This window comes from Oncorhynchus mykiss, chromosome 7 (assembly GCF_057628025.1).
Source record: "Oncorhynchus mykiss isolate SJ-2025 chromosome 7, ASM5762802v1, whole genome shotgun sequence".
NCBI classification, from domain to species: domain Eukaryota; kingdom Metazoa; phylum Chordata; class Actinopteri; order Salmoniformes; family Salmonidae; genus Oncorhynchus; species Oncorhynchus mykiss.
Window position 1 is genome coordinate 80272501 of NC_143028.1, and position 17500 is coordinate 80290000.

General features: G+C 47.9%; 1 protein-coding gene across 1 annotated transcript in view; it reads right to left on the reverse strand.

Moving 5' to 3' along the window:
• Positions 1 to 17500, reverse strand: part of atg7 (ATG7 autophagy related 7 homolog (S. cerevisiae)) — a 102399-nt gene that overhangs the window by 964 nt on the left and 83935 nt on the right. The window contains exon 19 of the mRNA XM_090242055.1: positions 1 to 76. This exon is cut by the window's left edge and continues 964 nt beyond it. Within this exon, the coding sequence (XP_090098181.1) occupies positions 44 to 76 (33 nt within the window). The 3' untranslated portion in view covers positions 1 to 43. The remainder of the gene's footprint in view (positions 77 to 17500) is intronic.

Consider the following 17500-nt stretch of genomic DNA (forward strand, 5'->3'; position numbering starts at 1 on the left):
TTCCGATTCTAGAACTCTGATGTTTCGGGTTCCGTCCTCCCTCTCAGATGCTCTCATCATCACTCATGTCCCAAATCTAAAGACAATAGAAACAAACATAACAAAAAAAATCAGATAAACTGCTCACATGTAAAGGGGGGAGAGGTAGAGAGAGAGAGACAGAGGTAGAGAGAGAGAGAGAGACAGAGGTAGCGAGAGAGAGAGAGAGAGAGAGACAGAGGTAGAGAGAGAGAGAGAGACAGAGGTAGCGAGAGAGAGAGAGAGAGAGAGGTAGAGAGAGAGAGAGAGACAGAGGTAGAGAGAGAGAGAGAGAGACAGAGGTAGCGAGAGAGAGAGAGAGAGAGAGAGACAGAGGTAGAGAGAGAGGTAGAGGCAGAGAGAGAGAGACAGAGGTAGAGAGAGAGAGAGAGAGGTAGAGAGAGAGAGAGACAGAGGTAGAGAGAGAGAGACAGAGGTAGAGAGAGAGACAGAGAGAGGTAGAGGCAGAGAGAGAGAGACAGAGGTAGAGAGAGAGAGAGAGACAGAGGTAGAGAGAGAGAGGTAGAGGCAGAGAGAGAGAGAGAGAGACAGAGAGAGGTAGAGGCAGAGAGAGAGAGATGGAGGTAGAGAGAGAGAGACAGAGGTAGAGACAGAGAGAGAGACAGAGAGAGAGACAGAGAGAGAGGTAGAGACAGAGAGAGGTAGAGGCAGAGAGAGAGAGACGGAGGTAGAGAGAGACAGAGAGAGAGGTAGAGACAGAGAGAGGTAGAGAGAGAGAGAGAGAGAGACAGAGAGAGACAGAGAGAGAGAGAGAGAGAGGTAGAGAGAGAGAGCGAAGAAGAAAAGGAATGGGTTTGCTTCCATTTTAAAGAGACAGAAAGCCATCACCAAGCCCTGTATATAACCACATATGATCCATTGTATTGGCCTGATACTGTAGTGGCCTCTCTCACAAGGAAAATACAATTCTTCAAAAATGGCAGTTGGGAGGAGGCAAGATCGTGTGGGACCAACCACTAGTTACCACAGCCACAAAGGTAAGGTTAGCAGTGGGGTAACTAGAGATGACCAGGCACAACTGTTTACACTAGTTACCACAGCCACAAAGGTAAGGTTAGCAGTGGGGTAACTAGAGATGACCAGGCACAACTGTTTACACTAGTTACCACAGCCACAAAGGTATGGGTTAGCAGTGGGGTAACTAGAGATGACCAGGCACAACTGTTTACACTAGTTACCACAGCCACAAAGGTAAGGTTAGCAGTGGGGTAACTAGAGATGACCAGGCACAACTGTTTACACTAGTTACCACAGCCACAAAGGTAAGGTTAGCGGTGGGGTAACTAGAGATGACCAGGCACAACTGTTTACACTAGTTACCACAGCCACAAAGGTAAGGTTAGCAGTGGGGTAACTAGAGATGACCAGGCACAACTGTTTACACTAGTTACCACAGCCACAAAGGTAAGGTTAGCAGTGGGGTAACTAGAGATGACCAGGCACAACTGTTTACACTAGTTACCACAGCCACAAAGGTAAGGTTAGCAGTGGGGTAACTAGAGATGACCGGGCACAACTGTTTACACTAGGTACCACAGCCACAAAGGTAAGGTTATCGGTGGGGTAAGTAGAGATGACCGGGCACAACTGTTTACACTAGTTACCACAGCCACAAAGGTAAGGTTATCGGTGGGGTAACTAGAGATGACCAGGCACAACTGTTTACACTAGTTACCACAGCCACAAAGGTAAGGTTATCGGTGGGGTAACTAGAGATGACCGGGCACAACTGTTTACACTAGGTACCACAGCCACAAAGGTAAGGTTATCGGTGGGGTAACTAGAGATGACCAGGCACAACTGTTTACACTAGTTACCACAGCCACAAAGGTAAGGTTAGCAGTGGGGTAACTAGAGATGACCAGGCACAACTGTTTACACTAGTTACCACAGCCACAAAGGTATGGGTTAGCAGTGGGGTAACTAGAGATGACCAGGCACAACTGTTTACACTAGTTACCACAGCCACAAAGGTAAGGTTAGCAGTGGGGTAACTAGAGATGACCAGGCACAACTGTTTACACTAGTTACCACAGCCACAAAGGTAAGGTTAGCAGTGGGGTAACTAGAGATGACCAGGCACAACTGTTTACACTAGTTACCACAGCCACAAAGGTAAGGTTAGCGGTGGGGTAACTAGAGATGACCAGGCACAACTGTTTACACTAGTTACCACAGCCACAAAGGTAAGGTTAGCAGTGGGGTAACTAGAGATGACCAGGCACAACTGTTTACACTAGTTACCACAGCCACAAAGGTAAGGTTAGCAGTGGGGTAACTAGAGATGACCAGGCACAACTGTTTACACTAGTTACCACAGCCACAAAGGTAAGGTTAGCAGTGGGGTAACTAGAGATGACCAGGCACAACTGTTTACACTAGTTACCACAGCCACAAAGGTAAGGTTAGCAGTGGGGTAACTAGAGATGACCAGGCACAACTGTTTACACTAGTTACCACAGCCACAAAGGTAAGGTTAGCAGTGGGGTAACTAGAGATGACCAGGCACAACTGTTTACACTAGTTACCACAGCCACAAAGGTAAGGTTAGCAGTGGGGTAACTAGAGATGACCAGGCACAACTGTTTACACTAGTTACCACAGCCACAAAGGTAAAGGTTAGCAGTGGGGTAACTAGCGATGACCAGGCACAACTGTTTACACTAGTTACCACAGCCACAAAGGTAAGGTTAGCGGTGGGGTAACTAGAGATGACCAGGCACAACTGTTTACACTAGTTACCACAGCCACAAAGGTAAGGTTAGCGGTGGGGTAACTAGAGATGACCAGGCACAACTGTTTACACTAGTTACCACAGCCACAAAGGTGAGGTTAGCAGTGGGGTAACTAGAGATGACCAGGCACAACTGTTTACACTAGTTACCACAGCCACAAAGGTATGGGTTAGCAGTGGGGTAACTAGCGATGACCTTCCTGTTTGGCCCTGTCCGGGGGTGTCCTCGGAGTGGGCCACAGTGTCTCCTTACCCCTCCTGTCTCAGCCTCCAGTATTTATGCTGCAGTAGTTTATGTGTTGGGGGGCTAGGGTCAGTTTGTTATATCTGGAGTACTTCTCCTGTCCTATTCGGTGTCCTGTGTGAATCTAAGTGTGCGTTCTCTAATTCTCTCCTTCTCTCTTTCTCTCTCTCGGAGGACCTGAGCCCTAGGACCATGCCCCAGGACTACCTGACATGATGACTCCTTGCTGTCCCCAGTCCACCTGGCTGTGCTGCTGCTCCAGTTTCAACTGTTCTGCCTTATTATTATTCAACCATGCTGATCATTTATGAACATTTGAACATCTTGGCCATGTTCTGTTATAATCTCCACCCGGCACAGCCAGAAGAGGACTGGCCATCCCACATATGCTCTCTCTAATTCTCTCTTTCTTTCTCTCTCTCGGAGGACCTGAGCCCTAGGACCATGCCCCAGGAATACCTGACATGATGACTCTTTGCTGTCCCCAGTCCACCTGGCCGTGCTGCTGCTCCAGTTTCAACTATTCTGCCTTATTATTATTCGACCATGCTGGTCATTTATGAACATTTGAACATCTTGACCATGTTTTGTTATAATCTCCACCCGGCACAGCCAGAAGAGGACTGGCCACCCCACATAGCCTGGTTCCTCTCTAGGTTTCTTCCTAGGTTTTGGCCTTTCTAGGGAGTTTTTCCTAGCCACCGTGCTTCTTCACCTGCATTGCTTGCTGTTTGGGGTTTTAGGCTGGGTTTCTGTACAGCACTTTGAGATATCAGCTGATGTACAAAGGGCTATATAAAATAAATTTGATTGATTGATTGATTGACCAGGCACAACTGTTTACACTAGTTACCACAGCCACAAAGGTAAGGTTAGCAGTGGGGTAACTAGAGATGACCAGGCACAACTGTTTACACTAGTTACCACAGCCACAAAGGTAAGGTTAGCAGTGGGGTAACTAGAGATGACCAGGCACAACTGTTTACACTAGTTACCACAGCCACAAAGGTATGGGTTAGCAGTGGGGTAACTAGAGATGACCAGGCACAACTGTTTACACTAGTTACCACAGCCACAAAGGTATGGGTTAGCAGTGGGGTAACTAGCGATGACCAGGCACAACTGTTTACACTAGTTACCACAGCCACAAAGGTAAGGTTAGCAGTGGGGTAACTAGCGATGACCAGGCACAACTGTTTACACTAGTTACCACAGCCACAAAGGTAAGGTTAGCAGTGGGGTAACTAGAGATGACCAGGCACAACTGTGATATATAGTGTTTGTTTTTTTGTCAAAGTTGCCAGGAAGTCAAGTGTCCTGCATATCTCAGTACACTGGTAACAACTCAATCATTATGACACTATTCCATCATACCCTGAATATCTCAGTACACTGGTAACAACTCAATCATTATGACACTTCTATTCCATCAAACCCTGAATATCTCAGTACACTGGTAACAACTCAATCATTATGACACTATTCCATCAAACCCTGAATATCTCAGTACACTGGTAACAACTCAATCATTATGACACTTCTATTCCATCAAACCCTGAATATCTCAGTACACTGGTAACAACTCAATCATTATGACACTTCTATTCCATCAAACCCTGAATATCTCAGTACACTGGTAACAACTCAATCATTATGACACTTCTATTCCATCATACCCTGAATATCTCAGTACACTGGTAACAACTCAATCATTATGACACTTCTATTCCATCAAACCCTGAATATCTCAGTACACTGGTAACAACTCAATCATTATGACACTTCTATTCCATCAAACCCTGAATATCTCAGTACACTGGTAACAACTCAATCATTATGACACTTCTATTCCATCAAACCCTGAATATCTCAGTACACTGGTAACAACTCAATCATTATGACACTTCTATTCCATCATACCCTGAATATCTCAGTACACTGGTAACAACTCAATCATTATGACACTTCTATTCCATCATACCCTGAATATCTCAGTACACTGGTAACAACTCAATCATTATGACACTTCTATTCCATCAAACCCTGAATATCTCAGTACACTGGTAACAACTCAATCATTATGACACTTCTATTCCATCATACCCTGAATATCTCAGTACACTGGTAACAACTCAATCATTATGACACTTCTATTCCATCAAACCCTGAATATCTCAGTACACTGGTAACAACTCAATCATTATGACACTTCTATTCCATCATACCCTGAATATCTCAGTACACTGGTAACAACTCAATCATTATGACACTTCTATTCCATCAAACCCTGAATATCTCAGTACACTGGTAACAACTCAATCATTATGACACTTCTATTCCATCATACCCTGCATATCTCAGTACACTGGTAACAACTCAATCATTATGACACTTCTATTCCATCATACCCTGAATATCTCAGTACACTGGTAACAACTCAATCATTATGACACTTCTATTCCATCAAACCCTGAATATCTCAGTACACTGGTAACAACTCAATCATTATGACACTTCTATTCCATCAAACCCTGAATATCTCAGTACACTGGTAACAACTCAATCATTATGACACTTCTATTCCATCAAACCCTGAATATCTCAGTACACTGGTAACAACTCAATCATTATGACACTTCTATTCCATCATACCCTGAATATCTCAGTACACTGGTAACAACTCAATCATTATGACACTTCTATTCCATCAAACCCTGCATATCTCAGTACACTGGTAACAACTCAATCATTATGACACTTCTATTCCATCAAACCCTGCATATCTCAGTACACTGGTAACAACTCAATCATTATGACACTATTCCATCAAACCCTGAATATCTCAGTACACTGGTAACAACTCAATCATTATGACACTTCTATTCCATCAAACCCTGAATATCTCAGTACACTGGTAACAACTCAATCATTATGACACTTCTATTCCATCAAACCCTGCATATCTCAGTACACTGGTAACAACTCAATCATTATGACACTTCTATTCCATCAAACCCTGAATATCTCAGTACACTGGTAACAACTCAATCATTATGACACTTCTATTCCATCAAACCCTGCATATCTCAGTACACTGGTAACAACTCAATCATTATGACACTTCTATTCCATCAAACCCTGAATATCTCAGTACACTGGTAACAACTCAATCATTATGACACTTCTATTCCATCAAACCCTGAATATCTCAGTACACTGGTAACAACTCAATCATTATGACACTTCTATTCCATCAAACCCTGAATATCTCAGTACACTGGTAACAACTCAATCATTATGACACTTCTATTCCATCATACCCTGAATATCTCAGTACACTGGTAACAACTCAATCATTATGACACTATTCCATCAAACCCTGAATGTCTCAGTACACTGGTAACAACTCAATCATTATGACACTATTCCATCAAACCCTGCATATCTCAGTACACTGGTAACAACTCAATCATTATGACACTATTCCATCAAACCCTGCATATCTCAGTACACTGGTAACAACTCAATCATTATGACACTTCTATTCCATCAAACCCTGAATATCTCAGTACACTGGTAACAACTCAATCATTATGACACTTCTATTCCATCAAACCCTGAATATCTCAGTACACTGGTAACAACTCAATCATTATGACACTTCTATTCCATCAAACCCTGAATATCTCAGTACACTGGTAACAACTCAATCATTATGACACTTCTATTCCATCAAACCCTGAATATCTCAGTACACTGGTAACAACTCAATCATTATGACACTTCTATTCCATCAAACCCTGAATATCTCAGTACACTGGTAACAACTCAATCATTATGACACTTCTATTCCATCAAACCCTGAATATCTCAGTACACTGGTAACAACTCAATCATTATGACACTTCTATTCCATCATACCCTGAATATCTCAGTACACTGGTAACAACTCAATCATTATGACACTTCTATTCCATCATACCCTGAATATCTCAGTACACTGGTAACAACTCAATCATTATGACACTTCTATTCCATCAAACCCTGAATATCTCAGTACACTGGTAACAACTCAATCATTATGACACTTCTATTCCATCATACCCTGAATATCTCAGTACACTGGTAACAACTCAATCATTATGACACTTCTATTCCATCAAACCCTGCATATCTCAGTACACTGGTAACAACTCAATCATTATGACACTTCTATTCCATCAAACCCTGCATATCTCAGTACACTGGTAACAACTCAATCATTATGACACTATTCCATCAAACCCTGAATATCTCAGTACACTGGTAACAACTCAATCATTATGACACTTCTATTCCATCAAACCCTGAATATCTCAGTACACTGGTAACAACTCAATCATTATGACACTTCTATTCCATCAAACCCTGAATATCTCAGTACACTGGTAACAACTCAATCATTATGACACTTCTATTCCATCAAACCCTGAATATCTCAGTACACTGGTAACAACTCAATCATTATGACACTTCTATTCCATCAAACCCTGCATATCTCAGTACACTGGTAACAACTCAATCATTATGACACTTCTATTCCATCATACCCTGAATATCTCAGTACACTGGTAACAACTCAATCATTATGACACTTCTATTCCATCATACCCTGAATATCTCAGTACACTGGTAACAACTTAATCATTATGACACTTCTATTCCATCAAACCCTGAATATCTCAGTACACTGGTAACAACTCAATCATTATGACACTTCTATTCCATCAAACCCTGAATATCTCAGTACACTGGTAACAACTCAATCATTATGACACTTCTATTCCATCAAACCCTGAATATCTCAGTACACTGGTAACAACTCAATCATTATGACACTTCTATTCCATCAAACCCTGCATATCTCAGTACACTGGTAACAACTCAATCATTATGACACTTCTATTCCATCAAACCCTGAATATCTCAGTACACTGGTAACAACTCAATCATTATGACACTTCTATTCCATCAAACCCTGCATATCTCAGTACACTGGTAACAACTCAATCATTATGACACTTCTATTCCATCAAACCCTGAATATCTCAGTACACTGGTAACAACTCAATCATTATGACACTTCTATTCCATCAAACCCTGAATATCTCAGTACACTGGTAACAACTCAATCATTATGACACTTCTATTCCATCATACCCTGAATATCTCAGTACACTGGTAACAACTCAATCATTATGACACTATTCCATCAAACCCTGAATATCTCAGTACACTGGTAACAACTCAATCATTATGACACTTCTATTCCATCAAATAAACCTCAAGTAGCAAATAAGACATTACATTTTTTGTTGTTGTTGTTGTTGTTGTTGTTATTAACCGAAGTTGACACTCATTGACCCTCTATACAACTGAGCTGCACTTCCTAACCCCCTGCCCAATGTGTGACCATATTAGAGAGACATATTTCCCTCAGATTACACAGATCCACAATTAGAGAGTCGAGGTCGACCGATTATCATTTTTCAACGCCGATACCGATTGTTGGAGGACCAAAAAAAAGGCGATTTTCTTATTTTTATTTATTTGTAATAATGACAATAACAACAATACTGAATGAACACTTATTTTAACTTAATATAATACATCAAAAAAGTGGTGTTTGTTTACGCGCCTGCTTCTGCCTACCACAGCTCAGTCAGATTATATAGCAGGACACGCTAGATAATATCTAGTAATATCATCAACCATGTGTAGTTATAACAAGTGATTATGACTGATTGTTATTTTTTATAAGATAAGTTTAATACTAGCTAGCAATTTACCTTGGCTTACTGCATTCGCGTAACAGGCAGCCTCCTTGTGGAGTGCAACGAGAGAGAGAGAGGCAGGTCGTTATTGCGTTGGACTAGTTAACTGTAAGATTGGATCCTCTGAGCTGACAAGGTACAAATCTGTCGTTCTGCCCCTGAACGAGGCAGTTAACCCACCATTCCTAGGCCATCATTGAAAATGAGAATGTGTTCTTAACTGACTTGCCTGGTGAAATAAAGATTAAATAAAGGTGTAAAAAATGTATATATATATTTATTTTTTTTTATCTGCAAAATCGGTGTCCAAAAATACCAATTTCCGATTGTAATAAAAACTTGAAATCGGCCCTAATTAATCAGCCGACCTCTATTACATATTTCCTTCAGATTACATAGACCAACAAAGAATTCGAAAACAAGAGAGACAGCGAGAGAGAGAGACAGCGAGAGAGAGAGACAGCGAGAGAGAGAGACAGCGAGAGAGAGAGACAGCGAGAGAGAGAGGGAGACAGCGAGAGAGACAGCGGGAGAGAGAGAGGGAGAGAGCGAGAGAGACAGCGAGAGAGACAGCGAGAGAGAGAGAGAGAGGGAGACAGCAAGAGAGAGAGAAACAGCAAGAGAGAGAGAGAGAGAGAGAGAGAGGGAGACAGCGAGAGAGAGACAGCGAGAGAGGGAGACAGAGAGAGAGGGAGACAGCGAGAGAGACAGCAAGAGAGAGAGAGAGAGAGAGGGAGACAGCGAGAGAGACAGCGAGAGAGAGAGAGAGACAGCAAGAGAGAGAGAGAGAGAGAGGGAGACAGCGAGAGAGAGACAGCGAGAGAGGGAGAGAGAGAGAGGGAGACAGCGAGAGAGACAGCAAGAGAGAGAGAGAGAGAGAGGGAGATCGCAAGAGAGAGAGACAGCGAGAGAGGGAGACCAAGAGAGAGGGAGAGAGAGGGAGACAGCAAGAGAGAGAGAGAGAGAGACAGCAAAAGAGAGAGAGAGCGAGAGAGAGAGAGGGAGACAGCGAGAGAGAGAGGGAGACAGCGAGAGAGAGAGAGAGAGGGAGACAGCGAGAGAGAGGGAGACAGCGAGAGAGAGAGAGAGAGAGAGAGGGAGACAGCAAGAGAGAGAGAGGGAGACAGCGAGAGAGAGAGACAGCGAGAGAGAGAGAGAGAGAGAGAGAGAGAGGGAGACAGCGAGAGAGAGAGACAGCGAGAGAGAGAGAGAGACAGCGAGAGAGAGAGAGCGAGAGAGACAGCGAGAGAGAGAGAGCGAGAGAGACAGCGAGCGAGAGAGAGGGAGACAGCGAGCGAGAGAGAGGGAGACAGCGAGCGAGAGAGAGGGAGACAGCGAGCGAGAGAGAGGGAGACAGCGAGCGAGAGAGAGGGAGACAGCGAGCGAGAGAGAGGGAGACAGCGAGCGAGAGAGAGGGAGACAGCGAGAGAGAGAGAGGGAGACAGCGAGAGAGAGAGAGACAGCGAGACAGCGAGAGAGGGAGAGACAGCGAGAGGGGGAGAGACAGCGAGAGGGGGAGAGACAGCGAGAGGGGGAGACAGCGAGAGGGGGAGACAGACAGAAAGAGAGCGAGCTGCAGTGGGACCTAACAGCACATTCATATCAAACAAAGTACCTTCATTGTTTCTCTGTTGCTACTTTATAAACATCAAAAGGACAGCGAGAGGAAATGCTTTGAAACAGACCAACTGGTGCTCAGAGCCTCTGTGTGTGTGTGTGTGTGTGAGTGTATGTATTCTGTAATCTGGATAGCTAGTTGGTACTAAAACCAACACTTTACTTTGGGGAGGGGGGGGGGGATTTGGTTAGTTGTAGTACTTTGTTATTCCAAACAGCCCTGTAGTTTTATAGAATAAACCATCCAAACTCCTTATCTTTCTTAGAACAGCTACCCCTTGTCCTTCGGCCATTTTGTCATTTTCCATTCTCCTTTCTGATCGTTGCTGGAACTCTAACCTAAGACAGAGATATCCTACATCACCATCTGTTTGAACTAAAGGTACAAGCAGAAGACCAGTCCTGCTGTCAGCGTTCAGTGTACGGATTCCCCTCTTATCTATTGGGAACAGGTTATGTATGACTAAACTGTAATCAAGGCTGTATAAGAGATATGACTGCAGTTGCCAATTCCAGCAGATTCAATCTACTGGAATTGGCAAATTGTCTGTGCCTGCCCGGGACTAGCCAGAGATGAAGCCTGCCATACCCGGGACTAGCCAGAGATGAAGCCTGCCCTACCCAGGACTAGACAGAGATGAAGCCTGCCATACCCGGGACTAGACAGAGATGAAACCTGCCCTACCCAGGACTAGACAGAGATGAAGCCTGCCCTACCCAGGACTAGACAGAGATGAAGCCTGCTCTACCCGGGACTAGACAGAGATGAAGCCTGCCCTACCCGGGACTAGACAGAGCTGAAGCCTGCCCTACCCGGGACTAGACAGAGATGAAGCCTGCCCTACCCGGGACTAGACAGAGATTAAGCCTGCCCTACCCGGGACTAGACAGAGATTAAGCCTGCCCTACCCGGGACTAGACAGAGATGAAGCCTGCCCTACCCGGGACTAGCCAGAGATTAAGCCTGCCTTGCCCAGGACTAGCCAGAGATGAAGCCTGCCCTGCCCAGGACTAGCCAGAGATGAAGCCTGCCATACCCGGGACTAGACAGAGATGAAGCCTGCCATACCTGGGACTAGACAGAGATGAAGCCTACCCTACCTGGGACTAGACAGAGATGAAGCCTGCCCTACCCGGGACTAGACAGAGATTAAGCCTGCCCTACCTGGGACTAAACAGAGATGAAGCCTGCCCTACCTGGGACTAGACAGAGATTAAGCCTGCCTTGCCCGGGACTAGCCAGAGATGAAGCCTGCCCTGCCCGGGACTAGCCAGAGATGAAGCCTGCCATACCCGGGACTAGACAGAGATGAAGCCTGCCATATCCGGGACTAGCCAGAGATGAAGCCTGCCCTACCCAGGACTAGACAGAGATGAAGCCTGCCCTACCCAGGACTAGACAGAGATGAAGCCTGCCCTACCCGGGACTAGCCAGAGATGAAGCCTTCCCTACCCGGGACTAGCCAGAGATGAAGCCTGCCCTACCCAGGACTAGACAGAGATGAAGCCTGCCCTACCCAGGACTAGACAGAGATGAAGCCTGCCCTACCCGGGACTAGCCAGAGATGAAGCCTGCCATACCCGGGACTAGCCAGAGATGAAGCCTGCCATACCCGGGACTAGCCAGAGATGAAGCCTGCCATACCCGGGACTAGACAGAGATGAAGCCTGCCCTACCCGGGACTAGCCAGAGATGAAGCCTGCCATACCCAGGACTAGCCAGAGATGAAGCCTGCCATACCCGGGACTAGACAGAGATGAAGCCTGCCATACCCGGGACTAGCCAGAGATGAAGCCTGCCATACCCGGGACTAGCCAGAGATGAAGCCTGCCATACCCGGGACTAGACAGAGATGAAGCCTGCCATACCCGGGACTAGACAGAGATGAAGCCTGCCATACCCGGGACTAGACAGAGATGAAGCCTGCCCTTTGTAGATTAATTACCATAATGTTCTGTCCCACCAACAGTAGCTCTTAAACCACATCTGTTTTACATATATTATGATTAAAAACACATAAGACATAAAAGAAAACAGGCCTCCTTTTATCTTTAGGATTAAAAGTGAAACCATTAGCAGCAGTTAAACTAAGGACCACACGGGGGTCACCCAGGGTAGCAGATCTGGGTTCAAATATTATCGGAAAACTTTTCTAAATGCTTTCAGCCTGTCTGGACTTTCCTAGTAGTTCAATTGCAAAACAGGCAAGGTCAATCAAGACCAGATAATGGATTGGAAATGATTTCGAATAGTATTTGAACCCGGGTCTGCTTAAATCTCCCATTCAGGAGGGGATGAGGAGGGGAGGGGTGGTAGAGAAGAGGGGAGAGGAGGGGTGGTAGAGAGGAGGGGTGGTAGAGAGGAGGGGATGAGCGTGGATTTAACCACCAACTGGGTACAGGCCATTAGGCAGGGCTGCTGACTCAAGAGTCAGATGTATACAAAATCACAAGAGCTAATTGTAATACTAATGGATAAATACACAATCACTAAATATAGACAATTATAAACACGAACACATCAATGCAGAAGCCTGATTATTCGGATCAGAGTCGTCGGAGCTCTAATGACGAGGATAGAACAGAAAACAAGATACTTGAAATAAATTAAAACCCCTAATTCACTACATCCACAGATAATCAGTCTCAGAACCACCTAATTCACTATATCCACAGATAATCAGTCTCAGAAACCCCCTAATTCACTATATCCACAGATAATCAGTCTCAGAAACCACCTAATTCACTATATCCACAGATAATCAGTCTCAGAAACCCCCTAATTCACTACATCCACAGATAATCAGTCTCAGAAACCCCTAATTCACTACATCCACAGATAATCAGTCTCAGAAACCCCCTAATTCACTACATCCACAGATAATCAGTCTCAGAAACCACCTAATTCACTACATCCACAGATAATCAGTCTCAGAAACCCCCTAATTCACTACATCCACAGATAATCAGTCTCAGAAACCACCTAATTCACTACATCCACAGATAATCAGTCTCAGAAACCCCCTAATTCACTACATCCACAGATAATCAGTCTCAGAAACCCCCTAATTCACTACATCACAGATAATCAGTCTCAGAAACCCCTAATTCACTACATCCACAGATAATCAGTCTCAGAAACCCCCTAATTCACTACATCCACAGATAATCAGTCTCAGAAACCCCTAATTCACTACATCCACAGATAATCAGTCTCAGAAACCCCCTAATTCACTACATCCACAGATAATCAGTCTCAGAACCCCCTAATTCACTACATCCACAGATAATCAGTCTCAGAAACCCCCTAATTCACTACATCCACAGATAATCAGTCTCAGAAACCCCCTAATTCACTACATCCACAGATAATCAGTCTCATAAACCCCTAATCAAATGAACACAACACCTTCACAGCTCAAGTTAACTGTCAATCACTACAACATGCTGCTGTCACAGAATATAGTGAACAGTTATTCCCCATGGCGTTGTTCCATACCCGGTCTGATGAATCACAGGTGAGATTACGCAACAGCTGTGTGTGTCAACGAGCTCACCTGGTAGTGCAGCTGTTAGAGCTATTGGTAGTGTAGCTGTTAGAGCTATTGGTAGTGTAGCTGTTAGAGCCTGTAGACCAGTGTCCCAACTCCAGTTCCCCCAACAGTCCAACTCCAGTCCCTCCTGTTATGGGGGGGACTGGAGTTGGGCTGTTAGGGGGGGACCGGGAGATGGGCTGTTAGGGGGGGGACCGGAGATGGGCTGTTAGGGGGGGGACCGGAGTTGGGCTGTTAGGGGGGGGACTGGAGTTGGGCTGTTAGGGGGGGGACCGGAGTGGGCTGTTGGGGGGGGGGACCGGAGTAGGGCTGTTAGGGGGGGGACCGGAGTTGGGCTGTTAGGGGGGACGACCGGAGTTGGGCTGTTAGGGGGGGGACCGGAGTTGGGCTGTTGGGGGGGACTGGAGTTGGGCTGTTGGGGGGGGGACCGGAGTTGGGCCGTTAGGGGGGGACCAGAGTTGGGCTGTTAGGGGGGGGACCGGAGTTTGGCTGTCGGGGGGGGCCTGGAGTTGGGCTGTTGGGGGGGCCTGGAGTTGGGCCGTCGGGGGGCCTGGAGTTGGGCTGTTGGGGGGGGCCTGGAGTTGGGCTGTTGGGGGGGCCTGGAGTTGGGCTGTTGGGGGGGGCCTGGAGTTGGGCTGTCGGGGGGGCCTGGAGTTGGGCTGTTGGGGGGGGGCCTGGAGTTGGGCTGTTGGGGGGGCCTGGAGTTGGGCTGTTGGGGGGGCCTGGAGTTGGGCTGTCCGGGGGGGGCCTGGAGTTGGGCTGTTGGGGGGCCTGGAGTTGGCTGTCTGGGGGGGGCCTGGAGTTGGGCTGTTGGGCTGGGAGTTGGGCTGTTAGGGGGGGGGACCGGAGTTGGGCTGTTAGGGGGGGACCGGAGTTGGGCTGTTAGGGGGGGGACCGGAGTTGGGCTGTCTGCGGAGGGGGATCCAGAATGCGTGCTGTTGGGGGGGACCGGAGTTGGGCTGTTGGGGGGGGCCTGAAGGACTGAAGTTGGAAAACACTGCTGGTAGAACCAAACACACTCACCACACCTCGATTAACCCTAACCCTAAACACTAACACTAACACACTCACCACACCTCACTAACCATAACCCTAACCCTAACCCTAACCCTAACCCTACACAAATGAACAGAGCTTTATGCAAGCTCACCTGTGGTTTACCAGAAGCTATGGAAAAAGTTACTAAGATACGAGACAACAGGACTACTGTCCAGGGTGGCCGAGTTACCATAACAGCTAGGTAAGTCCAGTAAGCCTGTCTGTCTCTGTCTGTCTGTGTATCAGCAATGGTTCTTTCCTGCTGGAGAACACAGTTATTCTCAACATGACAATAACACAGCTCTACCTTTTAAAAACGCGTGTGTGTGCGTCAGTTAGGCTGTGACAGAACAAATGTCAGGAAGGGGTGTGTGTGTCCGCAGCCCTGACACCAGTTCCTCTACTTCCTCAATGAAGAGAGTATGACCTCTAATCCCCCCCCCAGAGAGTATGACTGACTTCACTCCCCCCCCCCAGAGAGTATGACTAACTCCCCCCCAAGTACTACCTAATCCCCCCCCCCAGAGAGAGCACTACTTGGACCCCCCCCAGAGACATGATCAACCCCCCCCCCAGAGAGTACTACCTGCATCCCCCACTCCCCCCCCCAGAGAGAGTACGACCTCACCCTCCCCCCCCCCCCAGCAGCATGCACTCATTCTCCCCCAGAGCATGACTGAATCCCCCCCCAGAGAGTATGACCCAATCCCCCCCATAGAAGCACCCACCCAATCCCCCCCCAGTACAGTATGACGCCAACCCCCCCCAGACATGTACCCGAAATCCCCCCCATACAAGCACCACCCAGACCCCCCCAGAAGAAAGCAATGGACCTATTTTCCCCCAGAGAGAGACTACTGCATCCCCCATCTCCCCCCCCCCATAGAGTATCACTTCTCACCCCCCACCCCCCCCCATAGAGATAATGACCCAATCCCCCCCAGACAGAGTACCACCCAATCCCCCCCAGAGAGGATCACTGAATCTCTCCCCCCAGAGTACCACCCAATCCCCCCCAGAGAGTATGGCAATTTAATCCCCCCCCAGAGAGATCACCCACCTCCCCACTCCCCAGACAGTATCACCACCCCCCACCTCCCTCCCCAGAAAAGATCACTGACCCCCCACCTCCCTCCCCAGAGAGTATGACTCACCTCCCCACTCCCCACAGTATTACTCAACACCCCCCCACAGACAATGACCGAATCCCCCCCCCAGAGTAGTACCACTGAATCTCCCCCCCCCCCCCCCAGAGAGATACCACTGAACCCCCCCCCCAGACAGTATGACCAAAATTCACCCCCCCCCCCCCCCCCCAGAGAATGACCCAATCCCACCGTTTTCCATAGGTTGCACATGCACACTCCCAATCACGGATTTAAGGGGTGGTAGAGGGAGAGGAGGGTGGGGGTGGAGAGGAGAGGAGGGAAGGGGTGGTGGAGGAGAGGGAGAGGAGGGGTGGTAGAGAGGAGGGGAGGGAAGGGGTGGTGGAGAGGACAAGGGAGGGAAGGGGTCCCTTGCAGATTAACCTAGGGGAGGGGTGGCTGAAGAACTAGGGAGAGGAAGGGTTGGTTAGAGGAGGGCAGTCAAGGGATGGGGTGGAGAGGAGGAAGAGGATAGGAGGGGTGGTGGAGAGGAGGGGGAGGAAGGGGTTGGGTGGAAGAGGAGAAGGAAGAGGAGGGTCCTAGAAGAAGGAGGGATGCTGGGCGGTGGGAAGAGGAGACGAGTAGGTAAGGGTGGTGCAGATGGGGCTGTAGGAGGGGTGGGTGGGAGACCAGAGGAGACGTGGTGGGGAGAGACCAGGGGAGGAAGGGGTGGTGGAGAGGAGAGGAGGGAGGGGTGGGAGGAGGAACGGGGACCCTAGGGGTGGCGGAGAGGAGGGAGGGTGGCTGAGAGGAGGGGAGTCAGGGTTGGTGGGGAGAGGGAGAAGGAGAGGGAGGGCGGCGGAGAGGAGGGCAGGGGAAGGGGTTGGGGTGGAGAGGAGAAGGAGAGGAGGGGTGGTAGAGAACTAGGAAGGGAGGGGTGGGGGTGGAAGAAGGAGAAGGAGGGGGAGGGGTGGTGGAGAGGAGGGAGGGGTGGTGGAAGTAACTCAGACTAGAGGACCTGCCTTGGAAGAGGAGGAAGGGGTGGTGGAGAGGAAGGGTGGTGGAAGACCAGCGGGTGGTGGAGAGGAGGGAGGGTGGCCTAGCAGGAGAAGGAGAACTAGGGTGGTGGAGAGGAGGGAGGAGGGCGGTGGAGACCAGAGACCAAGAGGAGGGGTTGGAGCAGAGAGGAGGGCAGGGAGGGGTCTGGTTGGAGACCAGCAGGAGGGTGGTGGAGAGGAGGGAAGGAGGAAGGGGTGGTTGAGAGGAGGCAGGGGAAGGGTGGTGGAAGGAGGGAGGCAAGGGTTGGTGGAAGAGGAGGGGAGGGAGGGGTGGGGGTGAAGGAGGAGGGGAGGGAAGGGGTGGGGGTGGAGAGGAGG